The 26,895-nt window shown below is 34.7% G+C and overlaps 1 protein-coding gene across 2 annotated transcripts in view; it reads left to right on the forward strand.

Moving 5' to 3' along the window:
- Positions 1-710: 710 nt before the first annotated feature.
- EPHA6 (EPH receptor A6) overlaps positions 711-26,895 on the forward strand; it is a 911,975-nt gene continuing 885,790 nt past the window's right edge. For both annotated transcript variants that reach the window (XM_037132782.2, XM_037132783.2), the window contains exon 1: positions 711-1,177. In XM_037132782.2, the coding sequence (XP_036988677.2) occupies positions 793-1,177 (385 nt within the window). In that variant the 5' untranslated portion in view covers positions 711-792. The remainder of the gene's footprint in view (positions 1,178-26,895) is intronic.

The following is a 26,895-nucleotide window of genomic DNA, read 5'->3' on the forward strand; positions in this document are numbered from 1 at the left end:
GAAGACCTCAGGGAAGCCGGTGCCAGGCACCCGACCACATTCAGCCTGAAGTGACCGTCCTCCGCTGCTGGCTCACTGCCTTTGCTTTCCTAGGACTTGAGGCAGCGAAGGAGGCCACAAAGCGGAGGCTCTCGCAGCGGTGGGCAAGTTTGGACAACCCACGCTGAGGAGCCGTCCGGCTGGTCCGCCGCCACCCAGCTCGCCCCGGACTGGGAGAGCTTGGCCGGGGCGCTCACCCCCTCCAGCGGCGGAGATGTGGAGAAATCTGGGGGAGGTGGTGTCAGGGGCTGACTAGCCCAAATTGCTGGGCGCGGCTGCTGCGAAACGGGGAGCAAAGTGCTTGGGGGACTGAGAGGGGCCTCAGAAACGCCCAGAAAGCGGCGGCCAAGGCGCTGCGCAGATGCAGCCGAGTTGGAAATCTCAGCGGTGCGAGCCACTGCCGTCGCCACACCGACGGGGGGCCGAGGACGCAGTTCGATAGGTGGCTCGGACCACTCGACGCCCCGCGTCACTAGCTCGGCTCTCCCCGCACTGGCCGGAGGAAAGTTCCCGCGGCCCCAGCCTAGTCTCACAGCGGCTGCGCCGCCCCAGCTCTTGGCTCAGCAAGTGCCCACTTCGGTCTGGAGAGGCGCTCCGGCCGCCGCACCTGGCCGTCCTTCCCCAGCCGCGCCGCGTGGCGCCCTCCCCCGCCCCTCGCTCCCCTCCCCCAAACCACAGCCCTGGCTCCTTCCTGCGCGCGCGCTCTCCCAGGACCAAGTGAATAGTCCTCGCGCGAGCGGGACACGGTGGTGGATGCAATTCCGTTCCCCTGCAGCCGCCAGGAGTTCCCTGGCGCCGCAGGCAGCGTCCTCCTCCGAAGCAGCTGAGCCTGCACCTGGGCAGCCTGGACCTTCCTGCCCTGCCCTCGGGGCCTCGCGCGGGGGGCGCCTCGGGACACCCCCTGCGGGCCGGGTGGAGGAGGAAGAGGAGGAGGAGGAAGAAGAGGTGGACCAGGGTCTCTACCCTACACAAAACACCTGGCTGCGCTGCTGCTACTTATCTTTTAGGGGGAGAAGAGGAGAGCCGGGGAGAGCCATGGGGGGCTGCGAAGTCCGGGAATTTCTTTTGCAATTAGGTTTCTTCTTGCCTCTGCTGACAGTTTGGCAGGGAGACTGCAGTCACGTCTCCAACAATCAAGGTAAGGGACCGAGGGAAGAAGCAGGAGGGAGTGGGAGGAGGTGGATGGTAAGAGGACCGGTGCACTGGTCGCTTCCTGCAGGTAACTTCGGAGATTGTCTTCTCCGGGCTTGCCCCACGAGGGGGTCCAGGATGCCCCCCTCACCTGGCGGGTGGTCCACATTGCCTCGGACCTGCGACCCCACCAGCTGCGGTCCCTACTGTTTCGCAATGTCTTTAGAGGGATGCGTGAGCCTCAGCAATAGTTGAGTCCCACCACTGGCGGCAGCGGGACCACTCTTTGCTGCGCTGCCTCTACAGGAGGCCGGTCTTCCTGACACATGCTTAATGGAGACTTTTGGCTCTTGGCAGTCTCTCCTGGCTGGGTTACGTGTAGGGTCTCTCACACGCCTTCAGGAAAGCAGATCGCTTCCGCTCTATCCTGTGACCAGATGCTACCCTTTGCCTCCAGTAACTCTGCCGCCCTTGCCTCGCTGCAGCCAGTCCCCATGACCCATCCAGACATGTTTGAATCATTTGCTAGACTAGATATCTGTGCTTGTGGTTTCTCTCTTCATTGTGCGCAGAGCAGGTGGAGGGAAATAAGCATTAAGTGTGAATATCCAAGTTGTGAATATCCTATTCCTAAAGTCCAGTCTCTGTTAGATATTTTTGGAGGAAGACTGTTTCTGTAGGTAAAGTGTTAAAAATGAAGGTGAATAGTGTGTGGAAAGTGAAAGTCAGGTTTGTCAAATGGAAAGCACTTAGAATGTCTGAACATTTCCTTCTGTTCAAACAGCTTTTATGAAATACATCTCATTGGATTTCTGCTACGATTGTTTAAAGATCTATAACAAATATCACCTGCGAGATCTAAGTCCTCTTAGCATAAGCAGCAAACAACCGTAAAAGTTTTCCAGCATGTATTTGGCTGAGTGCTCTCACTGGCAATGTGATGACCACCAATATGTCCCCTGTTATGTCACACTTTTCTAAAGACTTCAACTACAAAACTTCAGTTACAGTCACTATTTAACAAATTAGGCCTCAGGATAATTTGCAGATATAAAAATGGAGGCCAGATGACATAAGAGTGTGCACTTTTTTTGTGACGGTGAGAAGATTAAGAGAGAAGGCAAATAAAACCTCTACGACCATTTAATTTTATTTAGAAATATTCAGAATCAACATTCATTTGTTTTCATACACTTTGTATTTTTGGCATGTTTTCCTAAATGTTTCTTTTTTTATTTCTGCCAGATTGCAATTGCAGATGCAATTTGGGAATCATACACGATCATCATGGCTTTGAAGATGTGTCAAATAATAAGTGTCCCATTATAATGCCATACTCTCCTCTGGCCTATGACAGTGTATACCTGCACACACACCCCTCATTTGTTTGTAAGAGATATGGACATTCAACATTGAAGGGGTAGTTAACTTAATCTACTTGTAACTTAATCTACTTGTGTGAAAAACATTGTTAAAAATAACATAATTATTTATTTTATCTTTTTATATTTTAAGAAAACTGTTTTTAATTATTGGAAAGTCAGATGTTTATATTGTACTCTATGTTAGTAACTACAGCTACTAATAGAGATGTGTACTTGGGGAGTCAAATGCATTAGAATTATCTAAAAGTTTTTCCCATGCTGTAGTTTCCCTCAATCAACATTTATTTATTCATTAAGCGCCTATAGGACACCAGGAACCACCTTAGGCCCTTGAGGATACTAACATAAATATAATATATATCCGAATCTGCAAATAACACAAGTGCCATTCTACCAAAATCTGTCAGGTGTTGAAGTATGACCTTTCAGGAATTCTTGTTAAATTAAGGACCTAGAAGAGTTACTTGTTAACCTCTTCCAGTAATTTTTGTTTATCTATTTTGATTACTTTTGCATCATTTTAAACACATTTTATCTAAAATGTTTACCAAGTGTATATAATTCATGGCTATTTTTTATTAATTAGCTTAACTTAATGTTAGTGAATGGGCATTACTCAGTTTACCCATCTGTCATGTAGGATACTCATCATTGGGTAATGTTTACCCATCATTAAAGATAGTCTACTAAAACTCTTAATTTGAATTTCTGTTAATACAGTAAAAACACAGGCTATGCATAAGATTACACTTGGCTAAAATAATACCTACAGTGTAAGTTGGATAAAATTTAGAGTTCTTCAAAAGAGAATTAAAGAGAAAGTTTGCCCTGATTGTTTCATTAGACATAAATGGTTGCTTATAATGTGCTGTTACAACCTAAGTCACAGTGTTTAGAAATTATGCCTTATTATACCCTGGAATAACTTTCAAATACTAAAGTGATCACACTAATAGCTAATAAAATATCAAACTTAAAAATGTTATTCTTATAAGTTCTTTGGGCATATTTTATTAATTTGTAGTTTTATAGATAACATTAATCAAAATATATCTTACCAATTTTTAAACATTGGCATTACAGAATTATATTATATATATAATATAGAAAGATTAATGTGAAGTATAAATTAGATTTCTAGTATACATTATGAATATCAGTAATATGGTTAGCAGTTAATGTCAAGTAAATGATGTTCATTTTCTTAGTAACTTTTCATCTTAAGAGCTAATGGAATTCATGCTTTACTTTTTTAATTTGTAATTTTATGAATGCTAAAATTTTATTTTTGTATTACTTGCCTTCTGATTAAAGATATTAACAAAGTAAAAAATTTAGTGCTTTTTATCCATTTTGACCAAATTATATAAAACTCTTTATGGTTAAAATGAATGGACTCACCTTCTTCCTGCCTTCTAGTTTTTCAGACTTAGAATGGGTAAAATAATGATAATGACAAAAAAATGAACTAGCTCATTTTTAACATGGTGCTTAACATGTTGCTAAGAGTAACTTCACTATAGGAAGCAATCTTTTCTCTTGTCTTTTAACTGGCTGTGAAACTGCACTATAAAGAGAAAATAAATCAATTTGACTCTCTTCCTATTACCCAACCTCCTTGAATTGATTAGAAGGTAGAGTTGCTTTCCGGATCATTCATCTGTTTAGTAAGTGAAAACATGATTTGTATTCATATTTCTCTTATTCTTAATAATTTACCCTGTATTTAAGACAACAGTATTTAGTAGGTGTTGGTGATTTTTATTTTAAAATAACAAATTTTGTCTTCTTAATGTCTATAAACATTTATACATGTACCGACACTTAGGTGACTATAAAACAAAATCTTGTTTCATATGTAAATAACCATATTTATTAATTATAGCAGTTAGTAGCCACCAGGAGTTTATTTATTCAAAGATTAGTTTAGCAAATAGTAGTGTACAGCCTGAAAGAGTTGATGCAAATCTCAGGGTATGGCTCATTTTCCAAAAATCATCAATCAGGTACTAAAGTAATTCATTAAATCAAAATATGGCTTGGATGCAAGAATCTAGTGAGTTCAGTTTACTACCAAGATTGTGTAAATTTATCTCCCCCACTCCCCTGTTCCCAGGGAATTCAGTGACAAGTGAAATAAGCAAAACAGTAGTCTGACTTGTTAGTTTCATTGAATTTATTATTTAGGCCAAAGCGAGTGTAAATTAGGTTGTATATAGATATAGGTGAACATACCTGAGCAGAAATATACTTGCTTAATAAAATCTGTAGCCTAAAATTAGTTGAACTGTTGTAAGTATTGTTCACAAATAATAGAACTGAATATTCTAATGGTAATAGAACAAAAGGAATTGAATTTTTTTTAGAAAGTTCAAAACTGACCACTCCTGAATATATTAAAAATGTTGTTAAATAAGGAAAACTGGGTGATTTAAAAATAACAATTCTAAAAGAATTTAACTTAGATAAAATTCATTCTCGGGGATAAACTATTCATAGTTGTAAAGGTACAGGAGATTATAATCATATGCCTTCCTGTAACCATAAATATAAAAGCAACCTGGGATGTAATTTTATCATACACTTATAAATTGAAATGTCATTGTGTAATTAGTTGTTATGATTAGTATTTGAAGTGGAAAGATAAAATGTCTTTAATATGCATTGATCATCTAAGTGTTGTTTGCCCTGGGTTTGGGATATGACTGTATCTGAAGACATTTTCTTGCAAAATAATTATGCAGTGTTATTTAAAGATCCCTTCTTCACACTGAAAGGAACATGAATAAAACATTTGGATTTTCCTAAGAGGGAAAAATATATATATTTAATGGTATAAGACAAAATGAATGGTTAAATAACACCTTTCTACTGTTTTTAGGTTTTAAACTTTTAAATAAATAATTTGTGTTAGTTTATGTTAAAAAGTTAAATATTAAGAAAATATTAGAGTAGAATTCTTTGTTTCTTCATCATTACAAGTGTAAACTACTTAACTACCAAAGGCATCATAGATTTCTTCTATTTCCTTCTACCAATCCTCTTTCCCTGTCATGGGCATCATATCTCAATCATACCCTTTCTCACTTCACATATACGAGTACTTGTAACTAGATGGTCCATCTGTCCCAAATGGTGAAAGAATAGATCCTGTCTTACACTTCTACATCAACAAACCTCTAGAGTAATAGAAGTTTTTTCACTATGTTCTTGATTCAGCATTTCTTGAGAGTATAAATATGGTGGAAATCGATACATATAGTTAAGTAATCAAAATGGGTTTACTTTATCCAGTGTACATTGTCAATCATATAATCAAACTAAATTTATACATCTACAGTATTTTTAATAACGATTGTATTATTTAAGGTGTGCAGTATATGTACTACATCAGCATTCCGATCAACTTGCAATTTCACTAAACTGACATTATTTCTTTAAAGATGGGAATTATATTAGTTCTTCTTTTGCCTAATTTTATTAAGTATTGTTTTCTGGAATTCAATATTTGAATGATGGGGAAAAAGAGATAAGCAAGGCAAACATTGTCCATGCCCACATGGTATCTATTTCTAGCAAGGGGGCCTGACCAAAAAACATTAGGTAAAATAAAATGATAAAAGCTCTTAGATATTTTATGGAGGAAACAATAAAGGCATTGAGATGGAGAATAACAGGAGAGACCTGCTATTTTAAGTGTGATGGCTGGAAAGACCTATCTGGGGTGGCGACATTTAAGTTACATTCTCAGGGAACAAAAAGAGCTAATTGTACAGAATGGGCAGAAGTGCATTGCAGGTAGAGGGAACTGCCTGGGCAGTGATCTTGAAGGGAAGTGAGCTTGATACATTTGAAGGACTGAGTTCAGTGAGACTGGAGCTTATTGAACAAGGGAGAGTAGTATGTCAGTTATGCAAGATAGTCAGGAATCATGTCCCACAGAGAAGAAAATAAGCCGTAGTATGGAGTTGTATTTTAATATTTAAGTAAAATGTGAAGCTTCTGAGAGATTTTAACCAATTTTTATTTTAAGAGCTTTATGGCTGGTGAGCAAAGAAATTAGAAGATGGTAAAGGGTAGAATTAGGAGTCTGTTGAGGTTGCCCAGGAGAGAGGTTATGGTGAGTTGGCCTAGAGTAGTAGAGATAAAGAGAAGATGGACTCAAGATATATTTTGGAGGTATAATTTATGGAACCATCTTATCTTTACAGAAAAATAAATGTAGATATTCAACATTTAACTTATTTAATGGGGCCCTAATAAAATTTCCATTACTCCCTATAAAAATGACTTTATTATATAATTATTGGTAATAGATAGGGCATAGGAGGTATGGCATGAGTTACCCATTTTCCACTTTATTTGGCTGAGACTATGGTTTGAAATACAATAGAATCTTCATAGTATAGTTTTGCTATTTCAAACTCTTGTACATAATATATATTTATTAGATGAAAAAATGTAATTTTTAATGCATTTCTCACTTGATAACTTTTTATGTATAGTTAGATTTCTTTCAGAGTCAGTAATGGCACAAACAGGTGGGGACAACTTCACAAAGCAATGTAGTAATCCAGCAGGATTCTTCTAGTTTTTAGCCAAAAAGAGCAGTATTTGGAAGTTTGGCTCATGTGCCAGTTTCATTCATTTCTGTTATGGTCATATTACTGTTACTGAAAGCAAATGAAATCTAGATTATACTAGATATAAAATAGGTATATTTTTCAGACATTTTCTATTAGTCTCCTTTTTTTTCCTTCAGCATTTGTTTAAATGAAAAGAAACATCTAAGAGACCCAGAAAATGAGATTTTGGAATAGATGATACTTTTGATAACAAGAACAAGGGAAGAAACCATTTGGTTTTTCATGAAATAATTGTAAATTGCATGTAATTTAAAAAATTTTCCCAATCAGTTAAATTATTCATTACTTAGAGTTTTCTTTAATAGTACTATAGGAATGAATATATAGAAGAGTATAGTCCTAACTTAAACAACAGTCATATATACTTGGTGTATATTTAGAAATTTCACACTTTGGAGATGCTTTATTTAAACATTTCCAAATATTTTTAAATATGTATTTAAACAGTAAATCTTACGGTTTAGTACTTAGAATGTTCTGGAAAATATTTTATAGTTATTCTCTTTGATAAATATTATATCTTATGGGATATACAATTTTAGTTTTCAATAATATTCTAAAACTAATGAAACCATTCTTTTAACAGGTATTTATTGAAGGCCTATTTAATAGGAAGTGTCCCAGCTATATATTAAAAGAACTTTCCCTCCCAGAATATAAGATACAGTGAAGAGTTTCCAGTCTCCTTCCAGATCTGACAAGAGAACTTTGTTTTTTAAAAAATTAGTTCTAAAATCAATGAGAAAACTTTAAAAGCACATTTGTTAAACATTATAATATATAACAGAACTGGTGATCAACCCTCATAATATAAAGCATGTGACATGTATTAGAAAGTAATATCTACTATTTCACTATATTTTATCTCAGAGTAAAATAAGTCCCTCAAAAATCACATGTTAAGCATCTTCCTTGTGTTCTTAGGCTACAGTGATGATTATCATCATTGTAGATGATTATCATCATCTAAAGAACAGTCTCTGTTCTTTAGAAACTCAGCCTGCTCTGTTGATGTTATATGCCTTTGAGTGACTGACCTTAACTCTCTAATTACTTGATTTTTGTAAGATGAACACTTTTATAGTAAATTAGATTATGTGGAAGAGAAGTAAATAAACACTGTCAACCATTATATGTGTTTTATTTGTAAAACTGAGTTTTCTCATATTAGTTTTCTACATATGTGGGTATACATTCTATTTAATTACATGAACAGAAAACATAAATACGTATTTTAAAAACATTCATGTATAGCAGACAAAAATTTCACATATGAGTGGCATTCCATGGACTGATATGTGGAGTTTTTGTTTAAAGAATATTAGACTGGCTTATTCTGATTTATTTATTTAAGGTATGTTAATTATTAAAAACAGTAATTCATATTAAAGGTATAAGTTTCCAGTATCAAATACTACTAAACATACCTTTGAAGCTCTTGACTGAGCTTCAAAGTGAGAATTGTGGTGAAAGTGTGTATTTTTAGTACATTTCCAGAAAAACACATTCAGCTACTTTCCTAGGATACTGTTGAGTTCTCTGGCCATTGGCCTGTCTGATGACCTATACTTAGTGGATATGACTGAAAACAGGTTGCTTTCCCTCCTATTTTATTTCATAGTTTTAGGAGTAAAAGTCATGCTTAACTTTTTTAGGGTTATTTTTTCTGTCTTTATTAAATTTACTGGGCTGACATTGGTTAATAAGATTATATAGGTTTCAACTGTGTATTTCCATGATACATGATCTGTATATTGTGTTGTGTGTCCACCATGCAAAGTCAAATCACTTTCCATCACTATATATTTGACCCCCTTTATCCTTTACTATTCCTTCAGCCCCCTTCCCACTGGTAACTGACATATTGCTATCCGTCCATGAGTTTTTATTTGTTTTTCTTCTTTGTTCATTTGCTTTCAGTTTTGTATCCCACATAGTGAAATCATGCTTGTTAACTTTTTTGCCTGGCTTATTTTGCTTAGCATGATATTAAGGTCTATCCATATGTTTGCAAATGGCAGTATTTCATAGTTTCTTGTGGTTGAGTAATATTCCATTGTATATATGTATTACATCTTCATCCAGTCATCTACCAAAGGGAACTTGTTGTTTCCATGGCTTGGCCACCATGAATAATGCTTCATTGAACATAGGGATGTATATGTTCTTGCAAATAAATTGTTTCAGTTTTTTTTCGGGTAGGCAACCAGAAGAGGGGTGCTATGTCCTATGGTAACTCTATTAATTCTTTGAGGAACCTTTATACTATGTTTTCCATAGTGGCTGTACCAGTTTACATTCCCAAGTGCAATGAAGGAGGGTTCCTTTTTTTTCCACCACCTCTCCAACACTTGTTATTACTTGTCTTGTTAATATACATTCTAATTGGTGGAGATGATATCTCATTTGGTGGAGACGGTAGATTTGATTTGCATTTCCCTAATAGCTAGTGAAGTTGAACATCTTTTCATATATCTGTGGGCCATTTGTATGTCTTCTTGGGAGATGTGTCTGTTAGGTCCTTGACCAATTTTTTAATTGGAGTTTGTTTGATGTTGACTTGTATGAGTTCTTTATATATTTTGGATGTTAACCCCTTGTCGGAGCTCTTGTTTGCAAATATCTTCTCCCATTCGGTTGGTTTCCTTTTTGTTTTGTTGGCAGTTTCTTTTGCTTTGCAGAAACTTTTTAGTCTGATATAGTCCCATTCATTTATTTTTGCCTTTACCTCCCTTGCTTTGTGGTCAAATTTGTAAAATCTTCTCTAAGACTGTGTTCTATAAGTTTAGTACCTATGTTTTTTTCTATGTACTTTATTGTTTCAAGTGTTATATATAAGTCTTGATCCATTTTGAATTAATTTTTTATATGAGGGCAAATAGCAGTCTAGTTTCATGCTTTTGCATGTGGCTTTCCAATTTTCCCAGCACCATTTATTGAAGAAACTTTTTTCCTCCATGGTATGTTCTTGGCTCCTTTGTCAAAAATTATTGGAGAAAAAAATGTATGTACGTGTAATTTTATTTCTGGGCTCTCAGTTCCGTTCCTTGGTCTGTGTGTCTGTTTCCATGCTTATTTTTTATCATAGGAGATTCAAAATAACATCTCCTTGGAAACTTAATATTTAGTAGGTAGAAATAGCTAATTATTTTGCTCTTGTAAAGTATCTTTGTACATATCTAGAACTAATAAAAATGTATAAATATTTACATTTAATTTATTTAATTTACTAATAACAGTAGAGAATGATTCTTTCAGGTTGACTATAGTATATTATGATACTTACATTTTGTGATACATGAGCATTGCAGAGAAAAACATGGTGATATTTGTAGTACAATATCTAAAATAAAGTAAAGCACTTACCATCCTAAAAAGTCAATGTATGGAAATTTTTCTACCTGTGGTGGTTATAACAGGCATATTTAAAGCAAATTAATAAAGAGTAATATTTTGTATACTAGGACATAAAAAGGCACTATATTAGTATGTATTCTAATTAAGAATTATCTAAAATTAATTGAAATGATTGTCTCCAAATTTGAGTTGAATTATAGCTTAAAATCATTTAAAAATATTTTATTTATTTATCTTTAGAGGAGAAGGGAAGGAGAGAGGGAGAGAAACATCAATGTATGGTTGCCTTTCGTGCGTCCCCTGCTGGGAACTGGCCTGCAGGGAACCTGCCTGCACCCTGGCATGTGCCCTGACTGGGAATCGAACCGCGATTGTCTGGTTCACAGGCCCGTGCTCAATCCACTGAGCTATACCAGCCAGAGCAAAATCACTTTTATTTTTACTTTTAAAGACAGAAAATTTTTTCTTGTGCTGCTATAATATTTTAATAATGCTAAAGATAATAAAATAAAGTATTTAATTAGTGAATTAAACTATGTAAAGGCCAATAAATAAGTTATTCGTAGTATCAGAACTCTGAATTTATTTTAAGTATAAAGAAATATCTATAAAGCTATCAAAATGAAAGAAAAATAAGGATAGGTAGAAAGCTGAATTGTGGTACTATTGTAAAAGTGAATCTATTTGGTTCATGAGTCTTGTTCTATATATCGAACAGTACTATCGGTCAGATCCCTTAATCTCTGCAGGTACAGAAATGTCCACTGACAACAAATCTTAGCTCAAACTTAAAAAAAAAAAAAAAATCTGAAATTTCCTCCCACTCTTTCTCCACCTCTGAATTTAGAGTATACTCAGGTAATATTTATCTCGTGAATGCAACTGAACATGATTAGTAGTTGCCATTAAGTGCGATGGGAAATAGCTGATCAAACTAGTAGAGAGCATCGAACAAAATCATAAGAGTTCTGTTAATTTCTAAAATTAAAATCTGTAATTTAATCCAGTTGTTAACAGTTAGTATAATACCTGAACAAAACAAACAAAAAAACAGAGTGTAATAGTCAGGAGAATTTTTGAATACTAGAATATTTAATGAGGAAAGGTCACTGTTACCTTGGCTATTTTATATGCTCAATTTAATCAGGGAGCAATCAGAAAGAGATCTCAAATTTAATCACAAAAGGAAACAAAAAATTTCAGTAGTGTATATTATTGCTTTAGCATATTGCTTAGCATGGTCTAAAGTAAAACATTAAGATGCTTTAATTTTATTGTTACATTCATGATGCTGTGTTAGGATAAAAACATACCTGTAGTATAATAACTTAATATCTTAAAGTGTTATAGTATAATGACTTCATTTGTAGAGGAGAAAAACTATAGATCACCTAGGTTATTAAAATAACAATTTGGTAGTTGCTTAATAAAAATACATGTATAAATGCCTTTATAATATTCACTATTTTATGGCCAGAAATCTATATATCTATGAATGTATGAATTGTGTTTTAGATTATTCAAGAGCCCCTTTTACCCAGTAAAGCAGAATTAAATTTAAGAATTAATTTTAAAGGTTAGTATTTTAAGGTTTAATATGCTTTTTAAAGCTAAGTGACATTTTTTAACTAAAAATGTTACTGAATGTTTAAATCTAATTAAATTTGTTAGCCTCTTTCTGTTATAAAGTTCTCATACTTTTTAAAATTTCAATGTAGCTATAGTGACCTTTGGTTTTTTGTTTTTCATTTTCATGTTTATCATCTATATATAAACACTTTGGTTTTTAATTTGTTTGGTTTATTCATATACAATTTCCTAGCATTCTCAAGCTACATAAATAGTAAATGTATACTTATCCAATTTTTAAATGAAATCTATTTATATCTGCTTTGTTTTTTCACTATGCTTGGCACAGGAAATAAAAACACAGACCACTCTCTGGAATTTCTGAGAACCTTATTTTCAACTAATGAGACTATTTATATGTTAATGAATAATTAAATGTTAATTTATATATCAAAGCAATATAGATTTAGCTATTTCATAAATAAGTTCACATTTATGAACTATCGCTTATAGAGATGAAAAGATAAAAGTACTATTCTCAAGGATCTATGAATTAATATATGGAGACACTAAGAATAAATGTTCATTCTATGTATTGGCTATGACTTTATGTGACTTCCAGAAATGAAATAAGATCTGCTCATCCACCCCATTCCCAACCTTAGGACAATGTTATGAAATATAGAAGGGATATGCAGAACAGTTAAACACTACTGCTATAGCAAAGGTAAAATTATGGGAAATAATATACAATTTTACAAACAACTAAAAAGCATGAGTTACTCATGGGAAATCAAAATTAATCTCACATTTGTTAGGATATATCATCATTAATATATAAAAGTAATAAGATAATTAAACTTAATGACACCTGCAGAAACCTCAATTTTAAAATTACTTTAAATTAGTTATTCTGCATCTAAAGATTGAAACCTATTCTGCATATAAATAAAAAAATAACTATCCAAGTGAATAATGTCTTAGATTAAACATAAAACTTTTGCCCTGGCTGGTGTAGCTCAGTGGATTGAGTGCAGGTCTGCAAACTAAAGGATTGTGGTTTGATTCCCAGTCAGGGCACATGCCTGGGTTGCAGGCCAGGTCCTAGGTTGGGGATGCACTAGAGGCAACCATACATTGATATTTCTCTCCCTTTCTCCTTCCCTTGCCCTCTAAAGATAAATAAATAAAATCTTTTAAAAAATAAAAAAATTAAAAGTAAACATAAAACTTGAGGAAGGGGTATACTTGGCTTTTTCATTAAAACTTTTTTCATGTCCTTTTTAAAAATCTTATTTTTTGTTGAATTTATTGGAGTGACATTGGTAAGTAAAATTACATAGTTTTAAGATATGTGATTCTTTAACACAATATCTGTATATCGTATTGTGTGTTCCCCACCCAAACTCATGTGTCTTTCCATCACCATTTGTTCCCCTCCTTCACCCTCACTTTTATCATATTGTTCAAGAAATATTACGTTTAATGATGGTGGCTTCTTTTAAAACTATGATAACTCAAAATCTAAATTTTAATGGTTGATATGTTTTGTCTGCTGATTTTTCCTTTTAGATGAAGGTAAAATTGGCAATACCTATATGGTTTACATTATACGTTAGAGTTTAAAAATATTTCCATAGGTCTCATCATCTTCTAGCATGTTAGTTCTGGTTCATTTTTATTCTCTCTTTTCTAAATCTATTAAATGCTTGTTTTAGCAGTGTTTCATAAGAAGAAATTGCTGATATTCTCTAATATTTACCTGGGAAAATTAGGTACAATACTATTTGATAGGTCCTGTATTATATGTTTAACAAATAAGCTTGTAGAAGTGCATAGAGATAGAAATTACTTCCAGAAATTGTATTTTTAAACAGAAAAAAAATCAGTAGCAGATTACCTGTGATTAGCGGTTGACATTTAAATTTGTGAATTAAGAATGTCAAAAAACACTGAACACTATCAATTTAGTTTCTAAATTACAATAATATTCTTATTTTCAAATCATCATTTTATAGCTCTCATCCTTCCTCTAATATATGTATTTTAAAAATTAATTGAAATAATTACAGATATTTTGATAAATTAGACTTTAATTGTTTATTACATGAAAAAATTATAGATCTGCCAGTAAACTAATAGATTGCTCATCTCTTTGCCTGCACCTAGGTTTGTTGTTGTTATTGTTATCATTATTATAATACCCTAATGTAGGCCATATTTCTAACTTATAAAAATAAATATCTTAATAAAATATATTATGAATGTATTAATATAGTTGTCCTTCAATCATTATATAATATCTAGAATATGGTTGTTTATTGCGATGTCATTAAAGTTATTTTAATCCTATGCCAGACTGTATATCATAAGTCTTTCAAGTATTTTCTTCCACAACAGTTGATTGCCAAGGCTCTCAGAAAGTGACTTGTTGCCACACATCACTAGGTTGATTTTCTATTCACCCCTTCATTGACACACAGTACTTATTATGATGTGGGTCCTATTCTCCAAATGCACCACTAGCTTGGTTGGAAGTTCTTATTCTGATGTGACACCAGATTTAGGAAGCTTATATGGTACCTATAACACTGAGGGATAAAACCACTAACTTTCTCTCTAACATATTTGCCATATATTTACTGTTCAAGTCCAGGATTATCTAATTTAGTGCAGTTTCTTTCAGCTTCTGATTTTAAAGTTTGCCTTTAATTCATTACAGTACAAAAGAAGGGCATATTTTATAAGAATTGGATATTTTTAACTTATATCCTTTAGTCTTAAATTGGAATAATTATGACTTTTCGCTTTTCTTATAACTATTTATATATTCCTTTATATACACATGTTATGTTAATCCCAAGTATTTTCCCCAAGTTGTCTTTTACATGTTTATTACTGTTTGGATATCATATTGACTTAACCCTCCAAATTTTCCCACTCACTGTTTTCCCCCCTCTTGAGATTTACTTCTGGAGTCTCATGCTCATGCACACATCCACCAATAAACTGTTGGAAAATAAAATTTCCCTAGTCACTCTAACACTCCTCTACTGATGATAAACACCCTGCTGTAAGGTCAGTTGTGGAATTACAATAAATAGAATTATAGAACACCTTTTGAAGTGGTGTTTCTTACCTTCAAATTAAAATTTCTATCATCCCAATTACTTATTTAATGTTTATGTGAACAAGGATGGCTGATACATACCTAGTTATAGGTGGAAAAGAGGAGAATGTTTACTATTTGGAAAGGAACTCACAAAAAAGCAGGCGCTTGTAGCTTTACTGCAGGTATGACTTTATCTTGAATCCTCACACACATATATAGTCTTATAATATTGTCTAACTCTACACAGCTTCTCAGGTGGCAAAGCTAGAAAGTAGTTGAAAGGGGTTAAGAACTTGATTAAGAAGTAGGCTGAATCTCTAGCTGAGAGCAAGAAAGATTACTTCCCCAGCTTTCATTTCTCAACACTTAATATTTTTGAAGGAGTTTACAATTTTATGGAATAATGTCTATTGATCTTTTCCTTGGGTTGTTTTATTTTTTTATGTGTTAGAATCTTTGCACATCCAATTTAACTGTATTTTCTAGAAATGCTAGGCTTCAGATTAATATATCATGCCTCAGAGGATGCTATGACAACAAATATTTCTTTCAAAGATGTAAAATATTCTAGAAAGCAATTAAGCAGAATGTTGAAAAATACTCATACACTTGAACCCATTAATTCTGCTTTCATAAATTTAAATTCTAGGGAAATGGATAAAGACAGGCCAAGATTTATATACAGAGATTTTCATCTCAGTTTTCTTTTTAAAACTGAAGAATTGAAATCAAAGCAAATGCCCCAAATAGAAAATCTTAGAAAAATAACTTCCTATATTTGAAAAAGTTTCTTGAATGAGGGCATGCATATGGCATTAACAAGAGTCCCAAGTTCCTGTTACCAGAGAGAAGAAAAACTTGTTTTGCTACTGAGAAAGAACTTGAGAGAGATGATAGAAGAACAAGGAAAAGAGGCTTGCAAGAGAAAAAGTCTGATGGAGATTTTTGGGATCCAAGAGAACAGTTTGGAAATGATGGTGATAATTGTTCTATTTTGAGTAGCTTATATAACTGAGATGCTAACCTCTGCCCCACTCACAATCATAACCTCTAAAACTTATCAAGGTCTGTTATACTCCAGGAGAATAAGAACATAGAAAACAGTAGTAAAAATTCCCTGAGGAAGGAAAACCAGTTAGATTACCCACTCCTCTAACAAAAAAAAATTCCCAAAGATGTAAGTATAGCTCTTAAGTAAGTGAAGTTCTTCATAGACTTCGCTCTGTGTTATAAAGCGTTTAAACAGCAGCTGAGTCAGGAATTCTTAAGATGAGTTCCTAATCTTCAGAGCAGGTAATGTGGATCTACCTAATATATTAATACTATCCCACGGAATTTCCAGAGAGTAAAGAATTAAAGAGAAAAAGAAACATAGTCACCTACATGTGTATGGTCTTTCTCTTATCAGGAAACACCTGTCAAATGTACAAGTGGATTTTAGAGGTGCAGAAGGGGAAGAGATCATTTTAACACTGTGGAATCCTGTTACATATGCTTTAAACACACTTGCTTCACCTTCACTTATATGAATGCATAGAATAGCTTGGCCAGTGTTTCTTCCTAAAATGAGCTCAGAAAATAAGAAGTTTGGCCATAGTTTCTATCCAAAGTGAAAATGGGGGGTGGGGAGCATCTTAGCAAAGTGAAGGAATAGGGCTCTGTCTACCTTTGTCTACTTTGTCGTAGATGATAAACACTATCTCATACCCCAGTACATTTATAGCTCTGTCAAACTGAACTTTCCAGAATATTTTGCGGTGACATCCCCCAGTCCTTGACTCTCTTTGTGCCTGATATCCATCCAAAAGCTGACTTCACCTTCGCCCAGATTTTCAGCCATCAGAGGGTTTTGATCATATGCTATTACTAGCACAGGAACAAGGTGTAATATATATTTGAATCACATTTTAAGATTTGGAGAAATTTTTAAAAATAATGACTCTACAAAGAGGTTGGAGTTGCAGGGGTCCAGAAATAGACCCTGTGTCATGTCATAAACAAAGCTTCAGACTCAGATTTTATTTATTGGCTGAATTCTGGAGGTTGGGAGCTATTCCAGCCCAACTCTGTAATGATTGTAAAGGAAAGCACACTGGGGCGTGCAGGCCACTTTATTTTAGGTTAATGTGTGTAATCTGTTTATCAAGAATACTTTTGCTTAAAAGTTTTACAAGTTCCTCTCTTTAGATTATACTGGAGGGAGGAATGGGACCCTTGCTTTTCACTTTTGGCAAACTTAGAAAGGAGAAATTAAGCCCACATGATATAGAAAGGAATACAATCGAACACAATCATTTTATTTTAGTCCAGACAGTTTATTTTCTGTCAGTAATTTGCTCCCAAGCACTGTATGATGCTTTCTTCCCAACGAAATTGTACTAGAAATAGCTGAATCAGGAGTTTGTGTTCTTTAGAAGTACTCAGAGGAAAAGAGGTGTTGTCATTCATTTGCTTCCTCTCCTGTTTTGGAAACTACTGATAATTTTTAATCATTCTGGTATTTAACAACTAATGTGTATTTCTTAAAACTGAGTGTATGGCACTATGTAGTAGTACAGGAGCTATCTTCCAATCTCATGAGGAAAGAGGTAACATTTGATTCTTGTTCCTCTTTTCAACATTCCAATTTAGTGATTAAAGTTTTTTATTAAATACTTACAACTGTAATGCATTGGAAATAGAATATATTTGAAATTTTGTAAAGCTTGCATTATTGAATTTTGCTCAAAAATTTAAAAAAATAGCTCACTTACCTATTATTGTAACTCTTAATACCTTCTAACAGTATTTCCCCTCTGACTTTATACCCACTACTATATGTATATACGCACAGAGAGACAAACACGGAATCTGAATCACTATGCTGTTTGCCCTATAAACTCACAAGTTGTTTTTTGTGCTAGTGTACAGCGGTTCACATAATTCCACGTATCTCACTTCAGTGCTATAATTAAAAGAACTATAAATTTCAGACATGTATACATTTTTATTTTTCTACTATATATCTGGTCAACTTTGAACGTGTAGTTACTAGGAAAATAAGTTCTAATTTAAATTCAAAATAAGTAGATAGCATCTTTGTGCTTAAAAAGGAAAAACTTGAACATGTTTTACACTCAGCAGTCTCTCCCATTAATGTACATGTAAACATGTATCTCCAGTTAATGGAGGATTTGACATACTAGGAAAAAAACAAATGCTTTTCAACTTTATATATGGATTCTATTGTTTTATCTTTTTTATGTCATCTCTCTAAAGCAAGTAAGAAGCATAAATTACTGCCTTTATTTTACTAATAGAATTTATAGGAACATTAAGTTACTTGGCAAAGCTGATAGACAAATTACAACCACAATGGAAAAATAAGGCAGGTCTTAACCTTGTTGGATGGTTGTATTTTTTAAAAGGGAAAGATAAATTTATATACCTCCTAGATTACTAAACATGCAAAGATATTTAATATCTTGAAAATTTAAAAATACAATCCATTTTCCTATAAATAATGATAATCTGTTTTAAAAGAGTAGAAGAATCATTTGGAAAAAAGATTTGTAAAGAAGAATTTGTTTTCTGGACTGTACAACTACTTTATTACAAGTCAATACTCATGACTTCAAGTAATACTAATATTTTTATTCTCATATTCTTTTTATATATAATTTTTGAGGCTATAAATGTCTTTATTTTCTGCTTTTGCTACTCTGTTTATAATGTTTGTTGACTTTTTTTCCTGATATGTTTAAACTGTACTAGGTACTTTATAAGCAGTCTGGATTAATAAGCAATAATGACAATTTAAGTATTTAATGAGAAGTTATACAGTTTGAGTCATCAGCCCCTGACCCTTCTTTATGTGGGCTACTTTTTATGTTTCCTCAATTTCCATCTAGCATAGCAATTATCAAGTCTTGGTGTCTATAAGAATTTCTGCAGATTTTGTTTAGATTAACAATTTGCTAATCCCACTACCAATGAGTCAGATAGTGTGTTTAAGATAGTGTTTGGAACTCTTCACTTTATTTTGTGTATGTGTATCTATGAGGGTTTTTTTTTCCTTAATGCCTTCACCTTTTTCACCTATTCCCCTAATACCCCTCCCTTCATCAATCTGTTTTCTGTATCAATGAATCCACATCTAAGTGAAATCATATGGTATTTATCTTTCTTTGACTGGCTTATTTCACTTATCACAGTACTATACAGGTCTACCCATGCTGTTGCAAAAAAGTAAAATTTCCTTCTTTTTTTTTACAGCCAAGTAGTATTCCATTGTGTAAATGTATCATAGGTTTTACACACTGATGGACACTTGGGCTGCTTCCAAATCTTGGCTATTGTAAATAACACTGCAGTGAATGTAGCAGTGCATATAGTCTTTCAAATAAGTGTTTCATGTTTCTTCAGATATCTTCCTTAGAACTGTTCATTTTAAAGAAGCACTCTGCATAATTTAGATGAAGATAGTTTGAGAAGCCTTAACTTAAGAGATTCCCCATCTGCAGCCATTCTATTTCTTTCTTTATAAGCAATGGGAATTAAAACTAGCTAAAATAAGCAGAAAGATTTCTAAGAGATGGGAATCTGGGCAACACTTGGGATGTAGGCACCAGGAATTAATCATCAGTGTGCAGGCACTGCACATATAATATGCCTAATTTAGTAGGCATATTATAATAATGTCATGAAGCCAACATCCCCAAAATGATAGCATGTATTTTTTTTAGTCAAACATAATTTGAAACATTTCTTGTTACAATAAAACTCTTATCTTCCAGGACAGAAGACAAGGAAAGATATAAGTGCCCCAAACTTCTAATCTCTTTACAAGAAATTTGACTTCTAGCAAGTGGCTTATTCTGTGTCCAAAATTTCAGTGCATTCAATACATTGTACAATATTCTGGTTAGTCCCATTTGCCTGGTTAACATGAGAAAATTTGTAACCCAAAATATTGTGTTCAATATTGATCCAACTTCCATATACAATTATTATGCTTTTAAAAGTGAAGTGATTTCTAAGCTAAGGAAGAAAATTGATGTGCTTCAAAGCCTTATACAATTAAAATGTCCAGTAACTAACATTTTAAGGACTTGGATTTTAAGATTACCAATGTTGCATCTTAAAACAATTACTTTTTTAGGTTCCATTTTCCAGAATAGCTGCCCAAATGCAATGGCAAAAAATCTTCAGTTTTTTAGTGCTTTCCAGGCACCATCCTAGGTACTTCAGCATTGTGTTCAATTATGTAATCCTCACAACTTCTAAAGTAAATATTACCATTATCATCTTTATTTTATAAGTGAACGGCATTGGAACATGAAATTGGTTAAGTAATTTAACAACACTAATATTCTGGTACAGTGTTAAAAGATATTATTAGTTACAGAGTCTTATGGGTTCAATTGTGTCCCCGGGACAATGCTATGTGAAAATGAGGCAGATATTAGAGTTATGCATTCACAATACAAGGAACGCCATAGATTTTCAACAAACCACCAGATGCTAGGAAACAGGTGTGAAGCAGATTTTCCCTTACAGAAGGAATCATCCCTGCTGACATCTATCTCTCAGACTTCCAGCCCTTAGAACTATGAGGTAATAAATATCTGTTATTCTAAGGCACCCAGTTGTGATCTTTTGTTATAACAGACCAAAGAAACTAAAACATCAAGTAAGGATTTGGATGTAGACTTTATGTCTTCAAAGCATTCTTAACTCATTATGTTGTCTCCCTAAAGATAAGAGAATTGAATAAATGCATTATCCCTTAGAATATTAAAGATCTAGGCTAAAAAAGCTAGTCTACACTAGGAGAGGTAATAACTTTTTATTAATGCTGCACTAAAACTGGTAACAGCATTACAACTTTTTTCTGAAGCTTCAAGTGCCTTTTTGCAAGGATGTTGTACGAGAAAGGAGCCTAAAGTATTACTTCCCTTCATAACTGACAACAACAAAAGAAAGACAGAATAACTATGACTAAATATAGTTGGATAAAAACATCTGAGAGTTTAACCATAAATTATAAATTTGTATAGATTAAGTTTATTTAAATATCAAAAATATGTCTTCCTTAATGAATCTGTACAGAAAGAAAAAAGTACTTTGGAAGATCTCTGCTGCTTCTGTTTGATGACTTTTAAAATATCTCCGTTTTCATAGATCATAACTTTTGTGTAAATCTAGGTTTTAAATACTGGTGAATTAATAGGAAAAACATAAAATAAAAATAGAATTTTTATCACACAAAGACTATAGTGGAGAAATTCTGCATGGCCCATAGATTTTTCTAATTAAAACAGACAGCTGTGGAATAAAGAAAGAATCATGCATAACTTAGTTTTTTCTGTTCACAATTAAATGCAAAGAAAGACAGAATGAAAAGGGAGAGTTAGAAGCAAGTAGGAAGTCCTTAGAGGGTATATTGATGCCTCAGTTTTGAGATATTTGAAGCAGTAATTAAAAGTTCAAAATGTCAGTTTTGCTCTGAAGTACCAACAATAGAGAGATAAAAGCCCAGCTGCCCAGAACTTGTTTTCCCTTCCAACTCTATCAGGTAACTAAAGATGAATTAAAAGGAGTTTTTTGCTTGGATTCAATAGAGGAAGTGGTAGTTTATAAATCAAGTATACTTTACTATTAAAGTTTCATCAGTAAGGTTCTTGATTTATATCTTCTTATATTTCTTCAAGTTTTACCCTATTGAGAGCTGCATAATCAACTAGCCTTGGGACTGAATTCCTGTCATATGCTTTATTAAGAATAAGTTTTTGAAGGAAACCAACCGTATGGGTAACATATTTGCCAATTATACATTGTACAAGGCTTTGATCTCTAAAATATATAAAGAACTCATAGGACTCAACACCAGGAAGTCAAACATTCCAGTTAAAAAATGGGCAAAGGACCTGAATAGACACTTCTCCAAGGAGGACATACAGATTGCCCATAAACATATGAAAGAATGCTCAACATCACTAGCCATCAGAGGGATACAAATTAAAACCACAATGAGATATCACCCCATACCTGTCAGAATGGCTATCATTCTGTAAATTAACATCATTATTATAAATTAACAAACAACAGGTGCTGGCAAGGATGTGGAGAAAAGGAAAACCCAGTGTTGGTGGGAATGCAGACTGGTGTAGCCACTGTGGAAAACAGTGTGGAATTTCCTTAAAAAACTAAAAATGGAACTGCCTTTTGACCCAGTGATTCCACTGCTGGGAATATATCTTAAGAATCCCTCTAGGACTTTAAGGCTTGTCTATTTTGTTTATTTTTTCAAAGAACCAACTCCTGGATTCATTGATCTTTAGAATTGTACTTTTAATCTCTATGTCATTTAGTTCTGCTCTGATCTTAGTTATTTCCTTCCTTCTACTTGCTTTGGGCTGTTTTTGTTGTTGTTCCTCGAGTTCTTGCAGGCGTAGAGTAAGGTCATTTGTTTGAAATGTTTCTGTTTTCTTTAGGTAGGCCTGTATTGCTATAAACTTCCCTCTCAGGACTGCCTTGGCTGTATCCCATAAGTTTTGGGTTGTTGTGAGATCATTTTCATTTGTTTCCAGAAACTTTTTGATTTCTTCCCTAATTTCATTCTTGACCCATTCATTGTTTAATAGCATACCGTTCAGTCTCCATGATTTTGGGTGTTTTGGGTTTTTTCCTTTGGGGTTGGTTTCCAGTTTCAGTCCCTTATGGTCAGAGAAAATGCTTGGTATGATTTCAATATTCTTGAATTTGTTGAGGCTTGTTTTGTGTCCTATCATGTGGTCTATCTTTGAGAATGTCCCATGTGCATTTGAAAAGAATGTGTATTTAGCTTCTTTGGGGTGAAGAGCTCTGTATATATCAGTTAGGTCCATTTCATCAAGGGTGTTGTTTAATGCCACAATGTCTTTGTTGATATTTTGTTTGGAAGATCTGTCCATTTTTGATAGTGGGGTGTTAAAATCCCCCACTATAATTGTGTTGCTGTCTATATCTTTCTTGAATTCCTCTAAGATTTTCCTTATATATTTTGGTGCCCCTATGTTTGGTGCATTTATGTTTACAATGTTAATGTCTTCTTGGTGGATTCTTCCCTTGAGTATAATGAAGTGACCTTCTGGGTCTCTCTTTATGGCCTTTTTTTTTAAGTCTATTTTGTCTGATATGAGAATTGCTACCCCAGCTTTTTTTTTTCTTGTCCGTTTGCTTGGAAAACTTGTTTCCAGCCTTTCAGTTTTAGTCTGTGATGGTCTTTTGTCCTGAGGTGGGTCTCTTGTAGGCAGCATATGTGTGGGTCACGCTTTCTTATCCATTGAGCTATTCTGTGTCTTTTGATTGGAGCATTTAATCCATAAATTCAAGGTGGATAAAGGACTTAAATATAAGCCATGACACCATTAAAGTCCTAGAGGAGAACATTGGCAAGAAAATCTCAGATATTCCACGCAGCAACATTTTTACGGATATGTCCCCTAGAGCAAGGAATATAAAGGAAAGAATAAACAAATGGGATCTCATCATAATAAAAAGCTTATGCATGGCTAAAGAAAACAGTATTAAATTAAAAAGACAACCAACTGTATGGGAAAACATATTTGCCAATGATACTTCAGACAAAGGTTTAATCTCCAAAATATACAAAGAACTTACACGACTCCACTCTAGGAAGACATCGAACCCAATTAAAAAATGGGAAAAGGACTTGAACAAACACTTCTCCAAAGAGGACATACAGAATATCCAGAGACACATGAAGAGGTGCTCAATATCGTTAGCTATCAGAGAGATGCAAATTAAAACCACAATGAGATACCACTTTACACCAGTCAGGATGGCTATAATAGACAAAGCAACAAACAACAAATGTTGGAGAGGGTGTGGGGAAAAGGGGACCTTAGTTCACTGTAGGTGGGATTGTAGACTGGTACAACCATTATGGAAAACAGTATGGAATTTTCTCAGAAAAATAAAAATTGACCTGCCTTTTGACCCAGCAATTCCACTGCTAGGATTATACCCCAAGAATCCTAAAACATCAATTTCAAGGAACCTATGCACCACAATGTTCATAGCAGCACAATTTACAATAGCCAAGAGTTGGAAGCAACCTAGGTGCCCATCAGTAAATGAATGGATCCAAAAATTGTGGTACATATACACCATGGAATTCTATGCAGCACAGAGAAAGAAGGAGCTACTACCTTTTGCAACAACATGGATGGAACTGGAAAGCATTATGCTGAGTGAAATAGGCCAGGCATTGAAGGACAAATACCATATGATCTCACCTTTGACAGGAAGCTAAAGAATAAAACAAACAAGCAAACAGAATAAAAACAAAGACACTGAAATAGAGAACAAGTGGGCAGCCACCAGAGGGGAGAGGGAAGGGAACTTAAGGGGAAAAAGGGGGAGGGATTTTGAGGAACAAGTATGAAAGACACAGAGATGAGGACTGGGGGGGGGGGGGGAATGGGAGGGAGGGGGGAGACCGGGCGGGGGGGTATGGTGGGATGGGAGAAATAGATGAAAAAAACAATGTACTTGAAAAGTAACTAAATAAAATAATATTAAAAAAAAAAAGAATCCCAAAACTTCAATTCAAAAGAACTTATGAATCCCTATGTTCATAGTAGCATTATTTACAATAGCCAAGTGCTGGAAAGAGCCTAAGCGCCCACCAATAAATGAGTGGATCAAAAGACTGTGGTACATTTACACAACAGAATACTAGGCACCAGAAAGAAAGAAGGAACTCCTACCGTTCATGACAGCATGGATGGAACTGGAGAGAATTATGATAAGTGAAATAAGCCAGGTGGTGAATGACAAATACCAAATGATCTCACCTATAATTGGAACCTAATCAACAAAACAAGTCATGGAGCAAAATAAAACCAGAGTCATGGAAATAAAGAATGGACTGACAGTGACCAGAGAGGTGAGAAGTTAGGGGTTTAAGGGCAGAAAAAAGGGGAAAGGACTGGTTGAGGGACATGCATGAATGACCCATGGATATAGACAATGGGTTGGGGAATGACTGTGGGAGCAGGCAGTGGGCTTGGCAGAGGAAGGCAAAGGGCTAAACTTGGGACAATTGTAATAACAATAAAATATTTAATAAAAAAGAATACGTTTTTGAGAAAATGGCTTAATATCTTAGCCTGGCTTCAACCATTTGTAAAATAGCAAAAATAACACCAATTTAATTTTAAGAATTTACTACCTGCCCATAAAATAACAACCACAGTAATATAATAACATTAATTGAATTATTCTGTTTAAGTACGTTAGTGCATTGTTTCACTCAGTCCTAATATCTGAACTAGGAAGTAAGTCATATTATTTATTCCAGTTGAACATCTGAAGAAAGTAAATCATAGAGAGTTTGAGTAGGTTATCTGTAGATTTTGAGATCAAACCTAGGTTTCTACTTTTTGATGTAGCGTAACCAACATTCATTAAATACATGATTAGTGGCATGGTATTAAGGGTAAAAATATGAATAAACAGTTCTTTATAAATTTACTGTCAAATAAGAGATAGTCAAGTAGGCAGCAACAGCTGTTGTAGGTGTGGTGATAGAAATATGTACAGTTACCAAAGACTTCAAAGGAAGAGATAGTCATATCTACATTCAGGCATCAAGAAAGACTTTTAAAAAAATTGTTGTTTAAGCACAGTGGTCTTCATTTTTGCCCCACCCACCCCCACCTCCTACCCTCAATCTTACCACCCTTTGGCTTTTTCCATGGGTACCTTATTTCTTTTTTTTTAAAGATTTTATTTCTTTATCTTTATAGGGGAAGGAGAGAGGGAGAGAAACATCAATGTATAGTTGCCTCTATTGTGGCCCCTGCTGGGAACTGGCCTGCAGGGGACTGGCCTGCAACCCAGGCACATGCCCTGACTGGGAATCAAACCATGATCCTCTGGTTCACAGACCTGTGCTCAGTCCACTGAGCTACACCAGCCAGGGCTGCCATGGGTACCTTATTTCTGACATAACACAAAGGGAGTGGAGAGGGGGATAAAGGAGGAAAGAAGGGGAAGGGTCATCAAGAAAGGCTTTCTGTACAAAGTGAAGCTTGAGTTCAGCGTTGAAATATTGTCATTATTCATCAGGTGACTAGTGATTACGAATCATTTCATACAAAGGTAATAGTAAATATGAAGACATGAAGACCACATATGATAGCACTCGGGGAAGGTAGTGAATAGGTAGGAAGAGGAAGAGACTGTCAGGAAGAGTGAGGTAGGAATGAAGGAAGAAAAATAGAAGGTGAGGATTTGAAGAGCCTTGAATGCCACGCTGAGTGTTTTGTACTTTACAATGAAAATCCAGAGGTTTTTAACCCTGGCTGCACAGCAAAATCATACTAGGGACTATTGAAAGAAATGTTTATACTATGTTCAATACATTTCTACCTTTATAAATATATTTTAAATGATTTTAGAGCATCTTATTCTTATTAAGACTTCACTTAATATGTAATAGGACCTCAGTAAATAAAGGATAATTGATGTTAGTAGTTAGCTTTTGTTATCTATCAGAATGACTCCAACACTGTTTTTTAAAGATTTTATTTATTTATTTTTAGAGAGAAAGGAAAAGAAAGAGAAAGAGAGGAAGAGTGAGATTGATGTGTGAGAGAAACATTGA

This window comes from Artibeus jamaicensis, unplaced genomic scaffold (genome assembly GCF_021234435.1).
Source record: "Artibeus jamaicensis isolate MK-2021 breed Jamaican fruit bat unplaced genomic scaffold, CSHL_Jam_final contig_3206, whole genome shotgun sequence".
Classification (NCBI taxonomy): Eukaryota; Metazoa; Chordata; class Mammalia; order Chiroptera; family Phyllostomidae; genus Artibeus; species Artibeus jamaicensis.